Source organism: Aquila chrysaetos, chromosome 15, assembly GCF_900496995.4.
Source record: "Aquila chrysaetos chrysaetos chromosome 15, bAquChr1.4, whole genome shotgun sequence".
NCBI classification, from domain to species: Eukaryota; Metazoa; Chordata; class Aves; order Accipitriformes; family Accipitridae; genus Aquila; species Aquila chrysaetos.
In genome coordinates, this window is record NC_044018.1 from 24,847,528 (window position 1) to 24,864,356 (window position 16,829).

The 16,829-nt window shown below is 38.9% G+C and overlaps 1 protein-coding gene across 1 annotated transcript in view; it reads right to left on the bottom strand.

Moving 5' to 3' along the window:
- CSMD1 (CUB and Sushi multiple domains 1) overlaps positions 1 to 16,829 on the bottom strand; it is a 1,239,551-nt gene that overhangs the window by 1,006,918 nt on the left and 215,804 nt on the right. Inside the window, exon 2 of the mRNA XM_030037616.2 lies at positions 6,273 to 6,489. Within this exon, the coding sequence (XP_029893476.1) occupies positions 6,273 to 6,489 (217 nt within the window). The remainder of the gene's footprint in view (positions 1 to 6,272; positions 6,490 to 16,829) is intronic.

A 16,829-nucleotide genomic window follows, 5' to 3' on the forward strand; every position in this document is an offset into this window, starting at 1 on the left:
GAAAAAAGAAGTATCATATTCTTTTATAGTTGACCATCATTTAGTATCAGCCTAAAACATGTAATTAATATGGCCTATAATTCTTGGCGAAGTAGCTTCTTGTTAGTAAGCAGACTCCTTACTTGACTTTATATTTAATATTTTTGTCATTAAATCTTTTGAGTATGTAGGCTTGCCAATAAAATTAGCAAGCTTAAGATTTTGAGTTGGGAAGCTAACAATTTTGGGAATAGGATTTTTGCCTTTTATCCACCTGTGAAAAAAAATTGCCATATATGAGCTTGAACCTGCCAGTATTGCACACATAAATTATCTTTCCTTCCATTGCATGCTCTTTTTGCTGTTGGCAGAAACTATCTGTCAGCATTTAGCTGATCGGGTCATAGTTTCCTTTCCTAAAATAGCTATGCAATATATAATGAATCACATTTTAGCCCTCTACTATAAATGATTCCTTCTCCCTAATACTTTAATAGCTGAAAAAGCCAAAAAAAAAAAAAAAAAAAAAAATCTGATTTAACATAAAAAGGGGAACGATAGTCATTGATAGGCATCTCTACTGGCAAGAACTCAGTAATCAATTTGCATAACCATACAATAATTGTTTTCCTTTTCTTACAGATGTACAAAATACCAGAATATCCTGCTGAAATTATTCAACAACCTTTTACAAATTTGAACACTAGCTCAGTTTCTGTTACTTTATTCTGTGTTCTAAGTAAGCTTCAGCTGGAAAAAAGATGTCTACTGTACTCATTCCTATACTGTTTTCTTCACAAAATCACCAGCTCAACACACACACACAAATCCTATGCGTTGAAATCAACTTGGAGAAATTGATGTGCAATAAAAAGGTAAAAAAAAGACACATGACATTTTCATGGGGAAGGAAAAAAAAAGAAATAAAGAACTGTAAACTACCCAAAGCTCTTGCTTGTGCAGTCAGCAGTTCTGTAGAAAAGTCAATCACCCCCTCATTGCTTCACTGTTCTCTTAATCCTGAAGAGAAGGAAGATAGAAATAGTTTTCCAAAGAAACAAACAAATAATAACCAAAAAACAAACAAACAAAAATTTTTAAAATGTGTTGAATACATGATAAATCTTGATTTGTTAAGATAAAAGAGTTTTTGTAGTAAACAGGAGCCCAAACTTTAACTTCAGTGAACAATTTTTATCTCCATGCTTGGATTATGAAGTGCAGAATATACATATGCTTTATTGCTTGCTGGAGACAGGAAAAAGTGAGTACTGTGAAGAATTCATATTTAATTCCTATTATTTCTACATGATTCAAGAAAGCAGAGGGAACATGTTGCTATTTAACATACATGGTATATATGCTTGTCAGAATATTTTTGGTAAGCTTTATTTTATTACATGCTCCATTAGCAACTTCCACCATTTGCATTACTACTCCATTAAAACAAAAATGTTTATTTCAACTAATAGGAGTAGTAACAAGCAGCATCTATTATATTATTACCTAGGCTGCAGGTAATAAATACTAAATAAAATAAATACTAAACTAAATAATGCTTAGAAGGCCTGAGACACCATGAAGGCAAGAAGACATTTTAAAATAACTTTCCAAATAATTTTTATCATGTATGTCCAAAATAACTGACAGCTGTGTATAGACACAACAAAAAAATATTCATTTCTGTGCATTTGCATTTTCCTATCAGTGTATATAATTTAGTCAGCAGCTTTTCCGTGTAAGAAAAAACAAAATTGCTTGGAATCCATTTTTAAGAGTTTTTCAGGACTGTCTGAAAGATTGAATTGATAATTCCAAAGATTATTCCAGAGTATATTGCACAGATCTTCCATAACTAACTCTTAAATAAATTGTGTGATACTAAAAAAGTAACTTCTACCAACAGATACTGTAACACAGAGATTACAGCATTTACCTGTATCTGACATCTAAAAAAAATGTGGAATCTCAAGCCATACACCGAGATGAAGGCAATCGCACATAGTTCACCATGTTTGTAACATCAGCAGTTCAAGGTCTTAACACCCCACTTACTTACACCCCACTTCACCCCTTCAGCAACAGAGGTTTTGATACAGGCGCTTACTTCTGTTTACCCAGTCCTGTTATGGTTTCCCTATACCTCTCTATGAAACCCCTATTCAGGAATTCTGCATATAGGAAAAATATACTGTAACAAAACTTAGACCAAGATTAATGTGCATTGCTCTCTTTTCAGCTGTGGAAGATAGGTATGTAGTACAACCAGCCCTGAAATGACTTTTGAAATCCATAAACTCTTGAAATGTCTTTTTAGAATTCACTTGCTTGTGGCAGGTAACATATCTGTCGGCAGTACACGTGTCAATAGGTCAATATTGTCAGATCACATCTGCCTATACACTGAGAACCTTCAGCGCTGGCCTGTGTCCCTACTCCCTATGTCCTGTTGATACATTTCTCATTTCTATTTAAAAATATTACAATTTACTATTATATCTGATCCATACAACACAGAAAAAATGTCTGAATAAGTATTTGCTAGCATCTGCGCTACACTGAACTACTGAATACAACTCTCACTTAGGGAAACAATTCACAAGGAATACAACTGAGTAATAACTTTGTTGTCTTAGTGCACCACACTTGCATCTCCCCTCCACAAGAGTTCCAGCCATATGAATTCTGCATGCTGATGGTTACCTGCGCATAGCAAATGACAACTCCTTTACAATTTAAAGTGCAAATAAAAAATACATATAACATCTTTCCCTAGCTTAACTAGAATTTGGTTGTATTCTGAAATCTTTCCCCATCAACTGATAATGCAACACTTAAACTTTACAATAAGTTTTTTTCAATAATATAGAACATCTGTTTTGGTTACACTATATGGTGAAATTAATTACCTAACTTTACATTTGTTTATACACTTAAGACTACAGTACCCTACAAAGCATTATCATAAGGTAGCATTATACTTAAAATTTCACTTTTCCTCTTTTATATATATCATAGAATCATAGAATCCCAGGTTGGAAGGAAGGAATGCCAGGGATCATCTGGTCCAACCTTTCTTGGCAAAAGCACAGTCCAGACAAGATGGCCCAGCACCCTGCCCAGCTGAATCTTAAGTGTCCAGTGTCAGGGAATCCACCACTTCCCTGGGCAGATTATTCCAATGGCTGATTGTTCTCGTTGTGAAAACTTTTCCTCTTGTGTCCAGTGAGAATCTCCCCAGGAGCAGCCGGTACCCATGACCCCTCTCCGTCTTCTTTGTAGCCCCCCTTTAAATGCTGGAACACGGTGGTAAGGTCTCCCCAAAGCCGCCTTTTCTCAAGGCCCCGCAAACCCAGTTCCCTCAGCCTTTCCTCACGTGGCAGGCTTCCCGGTCCTTTGAGCATCTTTGTGGCCCTTCTGTGGACCCTCTCCAGGCTGTCCACATCTGGTTTTGTGTAGCGGGGACCAAAACTGAACACAGACTTCCAGGTGTGGCCTGACGAGCGCTGAGGAGAGTAGGGTAGCGACTTCTTTGTCTCTGCTGGTGATGCCCTGGTTGATGCAACCCAGCATCCCGTTGGCTTGCTTGGCCGCAGCAGCGCACTGCTCACTCTCGTATGGAGCTGGTTGTCCACCAGGACCCCCAGGTCCCTTTCCACAGAGCTGCTCCCCAGCCGGGTAGATCCCAGCCTGTGCTGCACTCCTGGATTACGTTTTGCCAAGTGAAATAGTATTTTTTTATATATATGTATTATACATATATATATATATCAAGTCCTGGTTTGTGTTCTATGAACTTTACAGTGACAAAAATAAAGCAGCTGTAGCAATCTTTTTAAGGAAAATTTTGGACCATAGATCTCAGTAATTACACAGAATGACAGAATGCTTGCTGGGTTTTATCTAGAAAAATAGGAAGATGTAAAATAGCTCTTTTTGGTGCCTTATCTTTTGTTTATATTGTTCTTCCCGCTACTATCTTACTTTGCAGCCTCCTCATAACATAGCTTACAATAACCTATGATCGCTACCATGTGTAACTTTTCCCTTAAATCAGTATATGCTTTAAGGCACTAACCAAAGAAGCTTATATACATCTTACAACTACCTGTTTCTCTTTTCTTCCTCCACACAAACAGCTTAAAACAATTTATTCCTTTCCCTTATCGTTTCAGTATGTTTTATGTATGTTTATATTTTCTTGGGTTTTACAATCAATATGTATATCCTGGTGCACATTTAGCATACAAAAATGTCCTTCAGGCAGCACAGTAAACTAGTTGAAGGTACTATTCATTTTTATCCAATTTTGCTTTAGCAGCTGAAAAATACTTTACAAAATATGGGATGAATATTACTTAATTATTATAGTTTGTGAGAGCTTTCTATTTACACAGCTATTTTTAAGGAAAACCTCCAGATTTTGCATGGTGGCTAAAGAAATATAATTACCCAAAGTGTAGTAGAGTATTTTTATCTATGGGAAAAAAAAGCATACCCTGAAGCAGAAGTTCCAAGATGCTCTTTTGCATTTGCATGCTGTCAGCTAAAAAACCAAGACTATAATTTTCCAATATCTGCTGAGGGAATTGTCTTGAAATGTGCAATTGTAGAGGGGTACACCTGTGAATGTGCTTTGTGCAACAAAGGGTATGTCACAGGGTATGAGACATGTCAATAGAAACCTGTCATTCAAATTCTGCCTTTTTAACCTCTGTATGCTGCTAAGCTAACGAATGCTTTTTTCTTTATAATACCATTTATGAAGGTAACTAATTGGCAAATACAAGCAAGGATAAATAAAATATCTGCTTCACTGCTGGAAGTTGGAAATGAAATCCTTGTTTTACTGAAATCAGTGGCAACTACAATGACTTCAGTGGGATCAAGATCATACTTAGGTATTTCTGTCTTCTACGCTCATACCCACAGAACATCAGCTGGTGCTTCTCCTTGAAACAATTTTCTACTAACAGATTAGTGCAAAACAAGCAGGTATGTAAGCTATTGATAATAAAAGCATTTGACTGAAAAAGAAATATTAATCTTTGTATAAAGGTGATACAAGTACTAAAGGTCAATTAAGTACAGTAAATGAAGCACATACCCTGTGCAACTCAAGCATCAGTAGCTGTATACTACTGTCCACAGTTTTCAAAACTTTTGAACTGAGTCAACAATCAGTCAGAACATTGTTCTTGTCAAAAAATACGTGATGATACCCACTAAAATGTGGAACAAATCGGTGATGTTCCCACATTTGTTTTAGCAGTATAATATAAATCAGCAACATGTAAAAGAGTAATCAGACAACAGAACTAACAGCAGTGTTTTACAGTACTCCATAAATCTCATGCCTGAACAGAAAATGACAGAGCAGCACTGAAATCAATGTTTGCTTTCCAGCTCTGCGGTCCAGATCCAGCAAATGACCGAGGCACCCAAAGCAAGACACCAATGAAACTGATCCATCAAAATTTGAAGTTGTGAAAAGCTTCAAGATCAAAAAGCTTCCATAAAACCTTTTTGTAACCTCAGTGGTATTTGGACATATACGGCACCCCAGTTTCTGACCTTTAAAGGTCCCTAATTGCTTAATAATTGTATTTACTTAGACATGCAGAAGAATTTCAATTTTGGCAAAGTCAAACAATTTACAGCTCAACTCATCTGCAAGGTAGGCAATAGTCACCTGAAGGATTTAATCTGGCAAGCATTTCCAGAGGTTGCCTAACGCTCACTAATGAGATTGTGCCTCCCACAAACTACTGTATCGGCCACCACTTCTGCTGTGCCACATTCGGTGAGGGACCCTGAGACACTGTTAGCACAGGCAGCACACCCATCCTCTGGTTCGAATATTGTAGGCATGGTAGAAAAGCGCAGCGTGATCTCAGTAAGAGTTCTTTCAAAAAATGGGGACAGGTGCCTTCAGGAAAAGGTCCTAGGCCAAATCTGGATTCCATCGGCAGACAGATAAATAAAAATAAGCTACTGCAACTTGGAATACTCCTGTGCTCAGGGCCTTTACCAAAACTGACCTTGAACTGTGCAAATGTTAAGTACAACTGATGCTACTGATATATGAGCTAGGGCCATAAAGATCTGAAACTTGGATTAATGTCTTTTACTGTGAGATCTTGGGGGACTGCTATCCCCTTGCCTGGGGAAGAACTAAGGAAACACAATGTAGTGGTAACATATCATCAGAGTGTATATTCAGGAGAGAAAGAGAGAGGTGAAGAGAGACAGAGAGACAGAAAGAAATTAAGAAAGGAAAAAAGGTACCTTACCTCACTTTTAAATTGCCTTGCTGTGGCTGTCCATCGTAAATTGACAAAATATCAAAATCTTCCTCGAGGGCAAAAGTATGAAATGACAATTGTATCCTGTTACGTTCTCCTGTGATAATGATCCACGTGCAGTTGGCATAATTTGGATAACCATGAGGAAATCCAGGGCTTTCTATAGTACCATTTGGTCCCTGTACTAAGCCTCCACAGTTCTGACCTGAAAAAGAAGAAAGGAAAAGATGTATTTTGGTGGTTTTTCCCTCCCCCAGTATATATTCTTACATGAGTAACTGTAAGTAAACTTAATTTTATAGTATTTTTTCTAGATTACAAACACCACGTAAAATTGCATTTATACCATTTTTCCCTCTGGATTCAAAACCCCCATAGATGGATTTTTTGAGACACCTACCATCTTTTTATGCAATGAATCATTATTTGAGGTTATGTAGCATTAACAATGTATGACTTATTCATCCAAATGTGAAATTTAAGCATTAGCCTTGATGCCATAAATTCAACAGACTGACAGTTTTAATGCCAGAGAGTGTTCAGAACTTTTTGGTGAATGCCATTTATAGTTTTTATATAAATACTAAAGTATTAGAGTTTCTGCTGTTCTGAAACATACTTTCAACATGGAGACAAAAATGTAGACACACATTTATTACGCATTCTGATGCAACCAACATTAAGATTTTTATGCTTCGAAAACACAGCAAAAATTCTGTGGTATAACATTTTTAGTGCCACATGTATTGTGATCAGGAAAGTGTTACTTTTTTTTTTTTTTTTTTTAGGATTCTTAAAAAATAACACTAAGAGTTTACTCAGCAGTCATTTGTGTCTGGTTTGCACATCCTACAGACCTTGTGAGGGTATGGTAGCTCATTAACGGAAAGTCCTCAGCAAGAAACCTTGATTTACAGTGCACTCTCTTGCTAATTTCCTACTTGATTTTGTTAATCCCACACACAACAGCTGTACTGGCTCAGAGCTGGAAAGATGCGTTAATGAAATATTTGAACAGAGAAAAGTTTAAGGCCATTCTGTGCACTGTAATGCTTGGATTATTACATGCATTTTAAGCACTTCAGAACAAGTATAATCCCAGTATTTTATTGTTATACCTAAACCAGAAAAGTATTTCAGGCTGCAATTTTATTTTTAACTTCCCAGCAGTAGGTCTCTGAGACTGAATCTTTCAGAGCAGTGCTGTCAAATGCTTGTGGGAGGTTTCTAAATCTTAATAAAATGGATTTAATAAAAGGGATTTGCTGCTAAAACTAAAGAACTAATAAGTAATCATTTTCTACTAAATTTCAAACGTAACAAAAACTCTAATGAAGAGATAAAAAGGCTATGGGGATTCAGGAGGCCTTTAAAGTAAAAATCTTCTCTAGTACATCTACCAATTGATTCACTTTAATAAGACATTGGTATTATTAAACATTCCTGAAGAAGGTATCTATTACACCATGGACTTAGCATGAAAGTTTCAGCTATGTACTGTTCACTGTAACTTGTCAGCATCCTTGCAGATGCTTTGCATTGTATTCCTCTTCATACAACCACAGGGGGAATGGCATACAAGTGTAATGGGCAATTTAAAAAAATTAATTACTACAGAAATAATGTTCTGAAAACAGAAAACTATAGTGACAGCCCACCACGCTAATACTCTAACGAGCTACTTCATGCCTCCAACATCCAGAAACTGGTTTGTGTAAATCAAGTACCCTGCAAGCCGTGCTGCACAACAGCTTTCCTACCACTCTAGTGTGAAAGGGTTGCTTTGAAAGAGGAGAGCTATCAAGCTATCTATCACAGAATCACCTTTTAGGAGCAGAAATTTGTAATTGTGGTGTATAAAGAACATAATACACCATATGTAATTGCATATGTAAATGCAATACGTTAACTACATTTCCGACTTCCAGGGAGACAAACAAATTACCTCCCCAATCTCTTAGGGAACACTACAGCTGGCTTAAGGTAAAACTGAATATTGCTGGGGTAGTAAGTGAGCCCTCCCACCCCCAAAATGGCCATAATTCAGCAGCTTCCTTACAGAGGCACTTGCTACCTACTCACAGAAGTTTTTGCAGCTGTCAGTGATCGCTCCCAATTTTATTCCAAAAGGTGTTTTGTACACCTTACTGTAGATCCAAGTTATTGTGCATTATTCTCTTGGAAAATAAACTCTAATGATAAAGGAGGCAGCCAACGTTTTCCCGTTTAACTTAAGCATTTCTTACCACCCATAGCCCTTTCTTTCTCCAGTTTGCTTTTGCTTTGCTGTGTATACATCCCTCCAGTTCCGAAACTATTCATAAACACTCTGCCTTTTCACTTTGTGCCCAAGAAACACAAGGCAAAGGAGAACCATAAAGGATTACTGTGAAATGCTATTTAGGTTTGCTCTTAATTTTATATGCATATATATAAATACATACTTATTTACTTAGTGTTGTAAAACCCCAATAAAAATCCTAGAAGAAATTTAATACACAGTTAACTCCTAGCAAAGTCATTGCTGCACACTGATGACTGCGACGAGGATCTCGCTTCTGAACTAAGCAATACTCAAAGAGACTTTAAGAGCTGTGCAGGCCCAGAAAACCGACATCCTTCTAGGTCTGTCCCTGCCCGGTTAAGACATGAAGCATGTTAACAGAGCAGTATTTGGAAAAAAGGATCAGCTGCTATCTGTATAATACCTATTTTGTCAATACATGTAAGACTAAAACCTTCAGAACTGTCAAATGTTACACCTCTGCCAAAGAGTAAATTCAGCATCAAATCACTTAAGAGAGATTCAGTAGGAGGATATACTTGAAGAGCTGGAATGAAGAGACTTATGGGTGACAGGTAGCAGCAAATTAGATAGGAGTTGGCAATGCAATACCCCACAAAAAATGCAGTTTCTGACTGCAGAGACACCACAGACCAGTAAGAGGACACTGATGGGATTAATTAAGAATATTTTGTTTCTTATGGGTGCCTTAACAGCAGAAAGTGTCAACAAAGTAAAGAAACTGAACATACCCACAAGAAAATATTAGAAGAATATTAATATCGGCAGTTTAAGTAGTTCTGCTGGGCTGAATGTAAGCACAGAAGAGAATGTAGGTTGAATATGACTGAATACACCCTAAAAAGATCTACCCATACAATTCACTTTAGCTCTGGCCCTTGTGTCAAATAAAAAAATAAATGTTGCCATTTTTCACAAGACATGCAGTCATTGATTGAATACAATATCAGTACACTGAATTATTTTAATATTAAAGGTGTATTAGACTGCCAAAATTTTATTAGTATGACACCGCATTGTTGTTTATATGGATATAAACTATGCAGTTAGCATTAATTTTCTGTCATCTGTTGTCTGTAAGGATATTTCAGGACAGCTATTTTAACTTCATGATATAAAAAGTGTAATTTAAGAAAACTGATGCTCTTGGCTTGTAGATGAAAATTATTTACACTGATTTCAGCCTTATTTTATCTTAGAAAGGTTCTTTGCATATCCCGTACGAGCCCTATTTGCACCTGCTCAGGCTTAACATTTCTCAGTTGTGACCCCTAAGTGAGAGCTCACCAAGAAAACTTAAACCAATGCAATTTTGCCTTAAATGCTGAGGTCAAATGAGTGGTAGGATCACTAAGAATCAGTAGAATTTAGGTACTGCTTTGCCATAATATTTTGAATAAACCTCACAAAATACAAACTTACAAAATATTTTCTAAAATTTGGACTTTTATTTTCCTGGGCCTTTATATTTATCATGACTATGTTTATCACCCCCATCCCCTGTTTTCCAGTATCTAATAATTAGAACTAGCAAAAGTACAGATTCATTGGTTTTGTTTTGGTTTTTTTTTAAGTTTCAAATGCTTCTACAAGAAACAAGCAAAAAGACAACCACTTCTCCTCATGGAAGACTGATATATTTATACATATATGCAGAAGCATCTGTATACATATACATATTTACATAGAAAGCAATTTTTGCAAGATATATGTGTCTTGAATAAGCAAACTATAAAATGTGCCAAAACTAACTGTAGTAAAGTCAGTGATGCTAGCGATATTTTGAACAATCATGATAATGAAAATGAAGTCACATTTATTCTTGTTGTGACTGCGAGTAGCATCTTCCACTCTGCAGCTACAGAGGAACGCAGAAAGTAGTAGTGAGGCTGAGAAGAGATGTCTAGCAAAATCATATCTCCCTCATTCTTTAAAGTAGATTCTAATATGAGTTACAGTTTTATTAGTAAGTTTAATAAGTAAATAAGAACAGCTGCGCTCAGCCAAATCAAAGGCTCATTCAGCTTGGTATCTTTTCTCCAACAGCAAGCCAAAGGAGGTGCCTAGGAAGGACTTAGCCAGAAAACTCTCCTCCCCTTCAAGATCTGCATCTCAGGGATTTCTTAAAAGGAACACGTTCCAGTAGCCTCATATTTCTGTTTAATAGCCCTTGATAGATTTCTTTTCCATGAACTCATCCAGTCAACCTCTGAGTCCATACTAACTTCTAGGATCTTTAACATATTGTAGAGGGAATCCTAAAACCTGAAAAACCCTTTGTGTTTGTTCAGCAGCTACCATCTGTTAGGTTCAATTGATGCCCCACTAAGTTTTTGTATGAAAAGCGAACATACAGATTATTCTTATTGATGTTTTCTATGCCACTTACCATCTTATTGACCTTTATCATGTCCCAGCTTCTTTTTTTTTTCCAAGCTCATAAGTTCTACTTTATATAGCTGTTCCTTGTGCTAAAGTCATTTTAAAACCTTTCTCTGAACCTTTTGCAGCTTTGTTATACCCTTCATGAGATAGATAGGGATACCAGAACTTCTTGTCATATTGAAAACGTGTACGCATCATTTAAACAGCGATCTTTTTAATCCCTTTTCTGTTCTCCTACTAATTTGATCTGTTCTTTTGCTAAGGTAAGCATTAGCTTGACATTTTTATAGGACTATGTATTATAACCAAGATTCCTTTCCTTCAGAATTACAGTGAGGCGAGAGCCTGTCATTTTACATGGAAACTTAGGATTTATTATAATGTTTTTTCCCCCGTAGATTTCCCCCAGTTTATAACTATGTGCATCACATCAAATTAATCTACTCCAAATTTCATCAACTACTTCAACACCCCCTTACTTGGTCACATAAGACCTTTTTTGTAATTCTTCATGATTGGTCCTCATCTTCATTAACTCATAACTTCCTATCATCACGGTCACTTCACTGCTTACCCCCTTTTGCAGATCATTTATGAGTGTGCTGAACAACACAGATGCCAGCACAGATCTCTCTGGGATGCCATGGTGATTCCCTCCATTGTAAAAACTCCAGCTTTTAGTCCCTTAACTCCCCTCGGTCCCTTTTAAATATGGGCATCTCAGGTGAATTGAAGCTGGAGATTACATTAACAGTGCAACAATATTTCCCTTGATTGTCTTTTAAACTCTGAATAACACATGGTGCTTGTGACATTACTGTTTATTTTGTCTGTTTGTTCCATAACCTGTTCTACCAATTTTTCAACTTTAAACAGATGCATTGAGGACTTTTCCACAGACAACAGTTCAAGCATGGGAATTAAAAAACATACGTATTTTTTGCTGTCTTCATTAATCTTCTCTTTATATCCTGAATATTTGCTAGCCCAGCAAGGCTCTCTTGAAGGCTACTTGCTACAGCTGTGTTCAAAAGAGTAGTAATTTTTAGTTTTACAATTTGGCCTGTAATGCTCTCGGACACTGAAGTTTTATTTCCAGGAAAGCCTTCAGAGAGGGCCCAGCAACCCCTGAACCTTACTGAGATCTCAGTGGTACACATGCCTTCATCTGCCTTGACTTGGGATTAGCTCCCTCTGGTAGTCTGCACAAAACAGCATTAATCACTTTCTTTGCATATATAGCAGGATGAATCCCTGACTCCATCATCTCTCTTTTATCCCTATTTGTAAGGCCTCAACTATAAGAGTCAACGGTTAGAGCTGTCACAGATTTTAAATTCTCTCTATTGCACAGAAAATCAAATGCACATCTCTCGCATCCCCGGAGTACCTCATGTTTGCAATTATGACTCCTCTAACTCATGTACGTGCACCCTTGCAGGAACTTCAGTACTGCAGTAAGTATTAGCCACAACTTAAATGACTTTGAGCAGCAAAGCTCATGACAGCAACAGTTTCACAAATACGTCTTTTAACAAGAAAGGTAAAAGACAAATGTTCCTGATTATGCAAAGATGTGTTATACATATGTAGAACAAAAAAGATTTCCTCTTGAACTACAACAGGTTACTACAGATTTCAATTGTTGCTGCCATCAATTGAGACGGTGAAGCAGTAGAGAGCTGTAAGACATAAGTAGATGGTTGCACACCTTTTTGCAACCACCCCTTTTTCTTTTCTTTTGTGTTTTTCTATGCTACCTTTGTATCTTCTCCTTCACTGATGTCTACTATAAGCTCCCAGCACTTCCTGCCTCCACCGAGGCCTGCAGGCCCACGCCAGCCCCTGCTCCCGACTGGCCATGCTCTGCACTGGGCCTTTATCGCTTCTTCCTCATTAGTATATCTTGAAGCCATCTTCTGACAACGTTACTGCACAATAAAATCATTATTTCCTAAATTCAATCAAGAACAGAAATGTCAAATGGCCAGAGAGGCAAAGGCACTACTTTCTGAGGACTGTTTTAAACAGCATTTGGCTACTTCAAGTGTCCTTTAAAAATCAATTACTAAGTAAACCTCACAATACCATTAAAAGGCACTTTCCAAGGAATAAATCAAATCAGAAAGTACCAAGTTCCTTTTAATTTAGGTATCACTGAAGATTTATTCACAACTGCAAGACACCATCTTTGCTGGCGAAACTGAAGCACAGCCCGGCCAGCAGTGACAGCAAGAAGATCTCGTGAAGCGGCCGCCTGCACCGCGCCAGCATCTGCTTGCTGTCCCCGCCATCGCCTTTCAATGTGAGGGAGAACTGGTGCTGCAAAGCTTCAATACTAAAGATATTTAAACATATTCAAGACAGTCCCAGCCCAACGTGAAATGAGAACATTGTACATTTACTCATCATGGCACGTTTTTGCAAGACCCAGGAAAAAATAGTTCATTTCAAGATAATTAGTGAGAAATTGTTTAAAACTTATTTGATCTGAAATAATTAATAACCATCTGTTAGGTTATATGATAAAAAGCTCATCTGTGCACCCACAAAGGAGCACAGAGACACAATGGGAGATGGTAAAGGCCAAGCACCACCCTACCCCAGCTCCTCCCAGTCCCATCGCAGGAGCCATCAGCCCATCGCAGGCCCATCTGGATATGCCTGGAGGAGCACAGATGGCTCCAGGGCAGGTGGAACCCCAAAGTAAGGACTCAGAGGAAGGGACACCCTTGTCCGGGGCGACCCAGGGCTGTCCTGGGAGAGCCTCAGCCCCACTGCCCTTTGTGATGCCCACCACGATGGGCCAAGAGGAGCAGCTCCAGATCCACCTCTGGACTGGCGGGGCTGCTGCCTGGGGTGTAGGACATGTTATGGGATGCCGGGGAAGAGCGTCTTGGACTGTAGGACGTTTAGGGAAGAAACCAGAGGCGGGGGCGGGCGTCGACTTAGATGATTTGGGGGAAACAACTGTGGGGAAAGAGAGGCGTGAGGGGACAAGCAGAGCCGGTGACGTGTAAAGGGCGGCCCGTCCGGCCGTGCCCCCGCAGGGGCCCGCGGGTGGCTCGCGCCAGCCCGGGGCGAGTGCGGGTCGGGGCGCCAGCGGCTGGGCCGGACCGTGGGCCGGAGGGTGCGTGTGCCTGGGGGCCGGTGAGCGGGTAGAACCCCGGCGAGGGACAGCAAGCGCCGGCCCCGGGCGGGAGCAGGGCCAGAGCCGCGGCGTCCGCGGCGCGGCGCCGGGAGCAGCACGGGCGTGCGGGTGAGCGTGCGAGCGAGCGTGCGGTGAGCGCTGGTGGAGGCCTGGCCGGAGGAGCTGGCGAGCAGGTGACGTGGACAGGGAGCGGTTCTCCAAGGGTGAGGCTATGGGGGGTGTCTGCTGGGGACCACGGGACTTGTGGGCGGCTCTGCGTATGGGTGGGTGGACCTCCAACCTGCTCAGCCAGAGAGGCGAAACAGGATGAGGCCGCTGGTGCTGCCTGAGTTCATGTGAGTGCTGAGTGTGTCCGCCTCTGTTAACCTGTGTAGCCGGCCGTATGTATAGGTATGTATGCGGTGTATATGTGCTCTCCGTGTGTGCGCCTACTGGGAAAAGCTGCTCAGCCTTGCCGCTGCCTCCGTCTGGGGCATGGAGCTGGGGCAGCCTCACCTCTGTCAGCTGCCAGATTCAACCCTTTCCAACACAATCAATTGCCACTGAATTGTTAAATATTCTGTAATTTGGCAGCTAAAGCTAAAAATACAGAAAAAATGGCAGCTAAACTGCAAAATTTAGATTGATTTCCTTTAAATACAGATCCATTCAAACCCTGCAATTTTTGTCTGTGACCAATCTAGAACCTTCACTAGGTCCATCTCATGTGAGATGAATGGTTAGTAAATGCTAGAATGCATGTAATAACCTTTAATTCTGATGCAGACATTTACAAAGTGACTGTAACTTCATCAGTCTATAAAACATTTTAAAATCAGACCTTACTTCTAGCCGCAGGATATATATTCATTGATTGTGTTGATGAAACAGAAAAGCTAGTGTTTTTAAAGTCTCAGATTAGTACTCTCAGAGTCAGGCAATAGCTTTGTGTGCAATTTCCTGTGTATATTTAAGCCTTTATGCAGCACCCAACTGAAATTAAATTGTCCTGAAGGTTAAAGATTAGTATTACTATTCAGCAAGAAGTTCTGAAGCAAATCCTGCCATAATGGTAGCTTTGCTGTGTACCAGAGCAAAACATCTTAATTGCTGGTATGTGGAAGTTTTTTCTTTATTTTAATGAAGTTCTCAATGCTGAAACGCATATTATACATCAGCCCGATTATGTTGCCATTACAAATTGGGAAAAAGATATTTCATGCTCCCTTTTCAATACTGGAATGTCCAAAAAGACCAATAAATCAGTATTCACACAAGTTAATGGGGAAATAAAATGCAGCAAAATATGTTTCTCTGCAGGAAAACATATTTTTTTAAAGGACTTTTAATGCTTTTTTAAAAAATCCAGTCTACAATACCATCAATTCAGTGCCACTGGCTAGTAGAGACAAAAAAAAAAAAAACAAAACAAAAAACCACATAATCACTCTCTCAAGGCTACAGCTTGACAGTTCTTCCTTCGACAAAGCAGTAAGTTCTTAGTTAAAAGCAACTAGATTGCACAAAGTTGTTTTATCCCTTTTCCTTCAAAAATAATGATTTTAGCCCAGTAAAGCAAAGTTCTTTGAAGTCTCTCTGTTCTTCCTTTGCATTTACTCCAATTGCTTTTAAGATTCACCAAAATGAAGGAAAGAAAATGCATTAAAAAGAGAGGAAAACAATGCAAGTTGTATACCAGATCTGAAATACGTAAGAGGTGGAGTTTGAAGAAAGTTCTTTCACAGAGGGTAAGATCCTATATTGTAAAACGCTGAGCTAAAGACAGATTTAGTGCCCTTAAAACAAGACAATTCTTCATAGATGCAAACTCATTCTGCAGATGGAGATCACTGAGGACAGGGTGGATTTTATTTGTTTACTTCTGTAAAATAAAGTAAAATAAATTGAGGCTTTAGGTGAACATCACTATTACTGTTACAGTTGCTTAGCAACAGCGGGTAGAATGAGAGAGTATGGTATAGTTCAGGTATATAAAAGGAAAGTGCTGATTTCATTGTTTGTGAAATACTGAGACAATAATCCAAATTCTCTTCTGAGCTTCACTGGAATAGGAGCAACTCAACTGTAGGCAAGCTACTCTGAGAAGAGGACTCCTTTATTTCCCTTCTGCCAGACTCCTGCCACATACAGGATACTGTCTGTACCAAATCTGATCACTTCAGTATTATCACTTTGACTTTCATTTTTTATTGATGCCGCTCTCCCAGACCGCTCCACCAACAGCCTTGCTCACATATCAGGATCTTACAGCAGGTTTTTTTGTTACCATTTTTGTCACTGGATGCCTACATCATGAGGCTGAGAAGTGTAACATAGTTCAAGCAGTTTGGTTTTATGCTACTACTAAAAGAGCATATTGTCAAAAAGCCCAGTTCTGAAAACTGGGAAAAGTCCATTTGTCTCATTGTAACTGCTCCATGAGCATTGCCTACATTAACTTCCTTTTCTTCCCTGACAGTTACTACCTTATGCATCACTTCTGTTATCCAGCAGGCTTTCCAGCATTTTTTGTCCGTGTGTGACCACAGAATCAGTCCAGAAAAGGCTTCAAATTTGTTCATCTCTGCTACTTTAATTCATGCTTTCTTTGCATTTAAAACAGAACATTTTGGTTTAGTGTGCTTCAATTACCAGTGCAGAGTCAACTGACATCAACTCAGGACAAATACTATCTTCCAAATTAGATTGCTAAGTCATAACTTGT